The sequence below is a fragment of the Dipodomys merriami genome, unplaced genomic scaffold (assembly GCF_024711535.1).
Source record: "Dipodomys merriami isolate MVZ:Mamm:240054 unplaced genomic scaffold, mDipMer1.0.p SCAF_249, whole genome shotgun sequence".
NCBI lineage: Eukaryota > Metazoa > Chordata > Mammalia > Rodentia > Heteromyidae > Dipodomys > Dipodomys merriami.
In genome coordinates this window covers 569,752-578,218 of record NW_027203926.1, presented here as the reverse complement: position 1 = coordinate 578,218, position 8,467 = coordinate 569,752, and the positions used below count along the sequence as shown (strand labels likewise).

General features: G+C 37.8%; 1 protein-coding gene and 1 non-coding gene across 2 annotated transcripts in view; both read right to left on the bottom strand.

Annotated features, from left to right (window-relative positions):
* Positions 1-3,516: 3,516 nt before the first annotated feature.
* Positions 3,517-8,467, bottom strand: part of LOC138836103 (cytochrome P450 2C5-like) — a 28,518-nt gene continuing 23,567 nt past the window's right edge. Inside the window, exons 8-9 of the mRNA XM_070034594.1 lie at positions 6,965-7,106; positions 3,517-4,063 (exon numbers count right to left, since the gene is read on the bottom strand). Of these exons, the coding sequence (XP_069890695.1) occupies positions 3,882-4,063; positions 6,965-7,106 (324 nt within the window). The 3' untranslated portion in view covers positions 3,517-3,881. The remainder of the gene's footprint in view (positions 4,064-6,964; positions 7,107-8,467) is intronic.
* LOC138836126 (U6 spliceosomal RNA) lies at positions 8,312-8,418 on the bottom strand. Its single transcript, XR_011374909.1, has one exon. It is a non-coding gene; the product is annotated as a U6 spliceosomal RNA (small nuclear RNA).

Below are 8,467 nucleotides of genomic sequence, written 5' to 3'. Positions count from 1 at the left end.
TAGACAGAATAAAAATTAAAGGCTAGTGTTCGCATCTTTAGTTTGGTGTCAGTGTGAACAAAAAAATAAAATAAAAATATTCTTGTCAATTTATCTTTGCAACTGAAAGCCAGATTTTGATAATCATCTGCTCTATTATTTTTATTTATGCATATTAATTGTACACTTAAAGATGTTTCATACCTGCATACAATGTACTCTGACCATACCAGTTTTTCCTTCACTTTTGACAGTACTAATTTTTAAATTCAGGGCTTTGTCCTTCTTAGACAAGAACTCTACTGATTGGACCATATCCTGCATCTGCATCTGTTTTTCTACTTTGTACACATTGTTTTACACTCAACATAAATGTTATGACAATTATAATAAGGGCACTGAAATCACTCCTCCCATTTCATTCTTCAAACCTTCACAATTGTGTATTTAACACACAATTTTCCCTTCCTTCTATTTTGCCATATATCACATGAGAAGTACCGTTATTGGTCATCTCTGCTGATCTCTTTCCTAAGAGGAAGCCCCTTGGTCCAGGATTTTATCTTAAATTTTATTTTATTGTAAAGATGCTGTACAGAGGGGTTACCATTACATGGGAAAGGTAATGAGTACATTTCTTGTCAAACACTGTTACCCCCTCATTTGTTTTCTCTTACTAACCCTTTCCTCTCCCACTTCCCCAACTCCTCTCCTCCACAGAAGTTGTAAAGTTCATTTCCAACATAGTGTCTTGTGAGTGTAATTGTTGCAGTGGGTCTCCCTTTGTCTTCATTTTTAGCATTTCATCATTCCCCATATATAAAAGTATATACAAGATGCAGGGTACCAAAATCAAATACACTGACAACAGGGAATATATCATAGGGAGAAGAACATACAAAGAAACAGAAAAATCACACAGTATATTAAAAAACAACAACAACAACAAAGGAAAAACCTCTTGTGTCCATATCTTGGGGTTCATTTTGCTCAGCATCATCTTATATGGTTATATGTACATAGCCATTTTTAATCTCATATATTGGACCTAGATGCATACACAATCTATACATGTATCAGTGAATTGTTATGCCTGTTTATACATACAAGATGTATTTATACAGGACATAAGCATACATTATATATGGTTTTCCATAAAATTGGCTCACTAGAAGAGTATATTGAACAGGCACTGGTAGCTTATGCCTATAATCCTAGCTACTCAGGAGGCTGAGATCAGAGGATTGAGGTTCCAAGCCAGCCCAGGCAGGAAAGTCCATGAGAATCTTGCCTTCAATTAATCACCAAAATGCCAGAAGTGGTGTTGTGGCTCAACTGATAAAGCACTATCCTTGAGCAAAAAGCTCAGGGACAGTGCCCAGGCCCTGCATTGATCCCCAGGACCTGCTACTCAGCCCCTAAAAAGCATTTTGTACAACTTGCTGTTTTCCTGTTGAAAACTATGCCAGTCAAACCTTCAAGAAATGGAAAAATTGGATATGAATGTTTCATATTTGAAATAAATAATACATAAAATATAAAAATTATGTTTATGGAACCCCATGTTTTTATTTTTGGTGGAATTGGAGTTTGTACTCAAGATTCCATCCTTTGTTGGCATACTGTCTTTGGTGTTGTTCTACTGCTTGAAACACTCCTGTAGCCTGATTTACTAGTAATTTTGGAGATGTGTCATGTACATTTCTTCTGGGGATGGCTTCAAACTGCAATCCTCCGTATCTCAGCCTTCTGAGTAGTTAATAATACTGGCAGGTGCCACTGGACCCAAGCTCCTGTTAGGTTTTTAATAATTGTATACACTATACAGTATTTAAATCAGTTAACTAGATATATTTCTTGGAACATGCAGTATGTACTATATCATTTATCTATTGTAAAACCCTTCAAAACCCTTCTTTGCGTCATGAAGAGAAGAGTGGGAATACTCATAGGGATTAAGGTAGATAATCTACAATAGAGTCACCAAATGTGGTTTATCCAAAATAAAATATTTTGTTCTTTCACTCCTGAACTAAATTGTAATGGTTTAAAGTTCAGAACTCTATAAGTTGCAAACACGATTTGATGAATGAACTCAGAAAGTTACTGCTTAATATTGTTCTGGAAAAAGAGTTCATTCATCATAAAGTATTTGCAAATTGTCAAGATGAAAAACACAAGGTGGTCCTAACCCTCATTTTAATCAATGGATACTGCCATTATGAAACTCTTATTTGTTTTGAAAGTCAGTGATTAACATGAATATTGAAAAACAGTACAAACTGAGAGAACTTTTCATTTGTTTTAACTGAAGGTTTTAACTATGGAATGGCTTATGAGACTTGGGGTTTATGTGTTATGACCTCATCTCTAGCCCTTGCAGTGGTATATCCTTATCCAAAAAATGAACCTGAGGCCTGGGTCATAACACGGAAATGATTTTTCTTTAGCCAAAGGTAGATTGAAAGTAGAATTGAAGTGTCTATATGGATTGTTTGTGTGTGTGTGTGTGTGTGTGTGTGTGTGTGTGTGTGTGCACGCGTGTGCGTGCATGCGTGTTTGTGTGTGTGTGACAGTGTGCTGATGGGTCTTGAACTCAAGGCCTGGGCTTTCTTGCTCAAGGCCAGCACCCTACCATTTGAGCCTCAGCTGCACCTCTGTCTTTTTTGGTGGTTCATTGGAAGAGAAGAATCTCATAGACTTTCCTGCCCAGCATGGCAGGAGGCAGCTCTCAACCTCCTGTGGACCAAGGATTGAGGAGGAGGTGGGGGATAAGCTTCCAAACTACCAAGGTTAACTAGAAGTCCAAACCAGGCCCAATGCTACCTGCACTTCCCCACTCCTACTCCCATAAGAAAGCCCAAAGAATGATGTTGGAACAGTGACACACTACAGAAGGATCCCCACTACACCGTGTACCGAATCTTAAGAAAACAGAATGAGACAAGATCAAGACAAAAACAGAATAACTGAAGCCTGCTGCTTAGGCCTTATGTAGAGATCTACCACCTCAACAGTACCCCAGACTCTACAGTATGAGAGTCAGATGGGCAGACCCAGAATTTAAACTTTAGGACTATGAAAAATGAAGAAAAAAATGACATGGTCAAAGTATATAGTACACATGTAGGAAGCACCTTACAATTGATGTATACCAATAAACATAATAGAACAGATGATTAGTAATATAAAAACATAAAGCCATATCTGGCTTTTAATTGGAAACATCAATTGACAAGAATATTTCCAGTTTTTATTTTGTGTTCACACTAATGCCAAAGTAAAGACACGAACCCTAGCCTTTAATGTTTATTCTTGTTTCTGCGTCTCACAGTATGTTCCTCCAGGAGGAGCTGCTTCTGGTCATTGCTTTTGTTTATTGAATCCACATCTCCAGATATGACAGGTGACATAGCCAAAGAATTTTCCTGCCATCTTCCCCTTCCCATTCCCAGTGCTTGCAGTAATGTGGACAACATGGCACTCTATTTTGTTTCATTGCTCTATTTTGAACAAAGTAGGACAGTCCAAGAATGATGCAGGCATGAAAAGTAATATTTATTATGGATAATATAGAGAGAAAGGAGTCTACGTTGTCACATAGTAATCACTTTTTGGTTTTGTCATACTAGCATATTACTAAATCAGCATTAGAGAAGTATTAGCATGTGGGTGGGGTGTTGCTAACACTATTATATTGCACAAGAGACTAAAGATGTGACAGTGCCATGACACAGGAAACCATCCAAAATGGAGAATGTATCTTCCTGGATCTGGAGGAGAGGGGAGATGTGAGAAGGGAGGACAGGAAGCATCCCTGACAGGGGAAGTTGGTGAGTGATGGCTCAGAGGAGGGAACTGCAGATTGCTCCACAGCTGGAGCCAGACAGCAGAGCTCTTCTTTACACTGGAATGAAGCGCAGCTGGTATGATGGTGGCAAGGAGATAAACCCATTCAGAACAGGAGTGGTATCGAGGTCCTGTGGATCCATGAGAGGTTTCAGGTTGAAGTTCTGTAAAATGGTGGTTAGGAATAAAAACAGCTCCATGCGGGCCAGGCCTTCTCCAACACAAATCCGTTTGCCTGAAATTTTTGTAAAAAAAAAAAAAAAAAGTCAAAGCAAGAACTGACTCTTTGTATGTAAGCGTGAAAGTATGAAACATTGTATTTGTAACTGACAAAAGAAAGTGTCAAAGATTACCGAATGCATGGCAGATGGATGCATAGAGGAACACAGGTAAGACAATTTGTCTACTAACATGTAATCTTAACTATTACATCATTGAACTATTTTTTAAATCTGAGAATAGCAGTGCACACCTGTAATTCTACCACAGGAAGCTATGAAAGAAGAATCTTGAGTTGATAACCCATTTGAGCTACCTTTTTTACATGCTGTTTTTAAAACAATCAAAGGCAAACTACACCAAACTAAATTATATTTAAAAGAAACACAGATCACCATCTTCATGTTAACCTTTTATTAAGTATTTCTACATGATATATTCTCTTTTTAAAATTTCCCTTCTCCCTTTCTCCCTTTTCTCATTCTCTGTATGCCAATTTGGAGGGTGCTGAATTATTAAGTCAGTTAGGTTCTCTGCTAAAGAGAGGAGTCATACTTCTGGAATACAACTAAGCTTCCAATCATATTTTTTCCCCATGGTTGAGATGAGGATTTAATATCGCTTGTCTTCAACCTGTAGACCTATTCCCATTCCTTCTTTCTTCATATTATCTCTACTTACCAAGAAGGCCTGTAACTATATACTTTGGGATTTCCTCCAAACTTTTGTATGTATAGAGTAATATATATGCAGGATTGGAAGACATAGACCTACCTGACACTCCAAGTGGAATTCATCACTTGGAAGTAGTGGTGAGAAGCACTGCTTTCCTGGTGAACTCAGAAGTCAAATCTTGACTCTGTCACTAAGTACCCATGTGGCTGAGTTACTTAAACTATTGGAGCCCTAGTTTCTTCATATATTAACTGGAGATGCAAATAATTCCTTCAAGAAGTGTTGGCGAGAAATTAAAATAATAATAGATTTTGATGTGTTACAATTTTAATCAAGGTTTCATTATTCTATTTATAAAAATGTTGAGTTCAGGTTTCCATGCAACACTTTGTATGTTCTAAGAAAATACATTCCTATTGCTTATGTGGCCTGTCTCCAGGAAAATATTCAATGACCACTTTTGGGGGGGTCAGTTGTGGGTCCTGAACTCTAGGCCTGGGCACTGACCTGCAGCTCTCCCTTTCAAGGCTAGAGCCCCACCACTTGAGTCACAGTGCCACTTCTGGCTTTTTCTGCTCATGTGGTGCTGAGGAATAGAACCCAGGGCCTCATGCATGCTAGGCAAGCACTCTACCTCTGAGCCACCTTTCCAGCTCCTCAATGAACACTTTTTACATTTTAATACATTCCAACTCCCCCTTTTCTCAGCCTACAGTACTTTCCTGTCCTCCCTTCTCACATCTTCTCACTCCCTCCAGATCCAGAAAGATCCATTCTCCATTTTGGAGTGTTTCCTGTATCACTTCACTATCACATCTATAGTCCTCTGTGCTTTATAACAGTCTTATTCACCACCCCATGTGCTAATACTTACCTATTGCTGATTTACTAATATGCTAGTATGGCAAAACTGTAAAATGAATAGGCATCAATACACAGAGCACTTTTCATGTCCCTTTTTGTACTCTTTGTGTCCTTTCAAGCAATGAAATCTTGCCTTAACTTTCCCAAATATCATATTCAGATTTTCATTGATGCTCAAAATCATTTGAAAGCATAATTTTCTCATTGTTTAAAATGTTTGCCTGTGTGTAAAAAAAGTGAATTTTTGAAGAGAGATTGCTGCCTTTCCCCATGGTTTCTAAATGACAGATGTAAGACAGATGTCAAAGGTTACATTATTAGCTGGGTGCCAGTGGTTCATGCCTCCAAACCTAGCTACTCAGAAGGCTGGGATCTGAGGATTGTGATTAGAAGTGAGCCTGTGTAAGAAAGTGGGTGAGACTCTTAACTTCAATTAACCACCAGAAAATCAGAAGTGGAGCTGAGGCTCAAACTTCTAGCTCTGAGCAAAAAAGTCAGAGATAACACCCTGGCCCTCAGGTCAAGCTCCCACAACCAACAAAAACAAAAAATCAAAATAATTGTACAAACAAACAAAAAATACAAAAAGTCACAGTGTCAGTGAAGGAAGGCTCCTCCCTGGCCAGACACACAGCATACATACTACAGCGTGGAGATACAATATCCAAGACACATGTTTTCGATCAAAAGAAGAACAGAGTGCTCTGTTATCATTGTGGGATATCTGTCACAGGTTCCTTATATGTTCATAAGATTATGTGACACTTTCTGACACTCTTGGTTGAGAGTAAATGTTTTATTCTTATGCTTCATGACTTACTTAAAAATATTCTGCTGTGTCTTCTGTCTACTATCTGTCCTGTTTGAAGTACCCAATGTCTTAGAATGTTGCTTAGTCCATTTTCTGTTTAATATTGGGGTACAAGAAAGTGACAAATAGGTTAATTCTCCCCCCACAAATCCTATCTTCCCTTGCTCTCCTTTGGTACTCTTCTGTGCCTTTTGGGAGTCAATCATTCCTTAGAGGAGCCTGGAGGTGACAAATGCCACAAAAAGATGTGGGAGGCGCCCGTGATGAAATCATCTTTCTCGTTGTGAGTGTACCCACTGTTTAGGAAAAGATCATTATGATATATGTAAAGAAAGTTTGCTAGTTTTGTTTGCTTTACTTGTTGAACTTGAAAGAAATGCACAGAGAAACTGAAGTGCCAAACAGTGAAGATGCAACATGAACAAGGAAAGTGCATGGGCATTGAGAGTGCTGCTCCTAATCATGAGTTTAGGGTAAATACACCAGCCCCAAGGAGGCTTTATATAGGTTCCAACTGACATCCTTCCCCCCAAAGGTATCTTGAGATATGGAATGAAATTTTATTACCTGTTGAGAATGGCATGAAGTAATCACTTTTCTTAAAGTTTCCACTTTTATCCAGAAAGTGGCCAGGGTCAAACTTGTCTGGATTGGGGAATTCCTTGGGGTCGTGCAGCACAGATGTCAATGATGTCAATATGTTTGTGCCCTGGAAACAACATACACCAAGAAGCTAAGCTAAGTTATATATATATATATATATATGCAGCTCATACCTATAATCCTAACTACACTAGATGCTGAGATTGAAGAATTGTAGTTCAAAGTTATCATGCACAGTTATCTCCAATTAACCACCAGAAAACTGGAAGTAGTGCTTTGGCTAAAAGTGTTAGAGCACTAGATTTGAGCAAAAGAAGGTCAGGGACAGCATCCAGGCCCTGAGTTTAAGTTCCATAAACAACAAGTACAAAATAGTTATAGAGTGACATATACAATGAAAATCACTTAGTTCAATCTTCTGGCCTAAAGGTGATGTAGAATTTCAATCAAGGAAATGGCTTCAGATCTGATGAATAGCAACACAGAAAACATAAAAAACGGTATGTATGTCTAACATTTAACAATTCTATAGCAATAGATGCAAAGGGTATTGAAGAAGAAGATGAAGACCCCAAGATCTCAAAAACAAAACTATAAGAATGACCGCTAAAATTAATAAAGACATATATAAAATATGAGTATATTCAAAGATAATACAAATAAACAGCGAATAAATAAGACAAACAAGGCAATATATCAACAAGGACTTCAACAAAGATAGAAAAATCTTTAGAAATTAATGTAAGGTTTTGGAAATGAAAAACTAAATAAATCAAGTAAAAAACTCAATGACGAAGAGTAGATCAAATTGAAAACAGAATATCAGGGCTCAAGGGCAAAGTAGATATATTAGAATAGTCAGATGAAGAACTAGGTGAAAAGTAAAGAAGAATGAAGAAAGCATACAAAGCCATCTGGGAAACTTGAAAGATTAAACATATAAAATAGGCTACAGAAAGAAGAGGCCCATGCTAAAGGAATAAGAAAATATTCAGTAAAATAATTGGAGAATATTTCCTAAATCTTTAGCAATCCAGATACAGGAGGACTTTAGGACAGCTAACAGATCATATCAGAAAAGAATCTCTCTAAAGAAACACAATGAGTCTTCTGTGGTGGCAAGCCCATCAGCATAACACCAGATTTCTCAACAGCAGAACCTTAAAAGCTAGGAGGTTAATAAAGTAATGGAAAGTCTATGAATACCCATCTAGAATACAGTGACTGCATTTGCTCACCCTTCCTTCCTCCATTCCTGTGCCCTCATTTGTCCCTACTCCAATGTTTCCATTTTCTGGTATTTGTTTTGATAAAAATATGGAATGCTTCACAAATCTGAGTGTCCTCCTTATAGAAGTGCCATGCCAATCTTCTCTGTATTGTTCTCATTTTAGTATATGTGCTGCCTAAGCCAGCACGATGCTTAAAATTTTAAACATATAAAAAGAAGAATCCTAGGGATCCGCA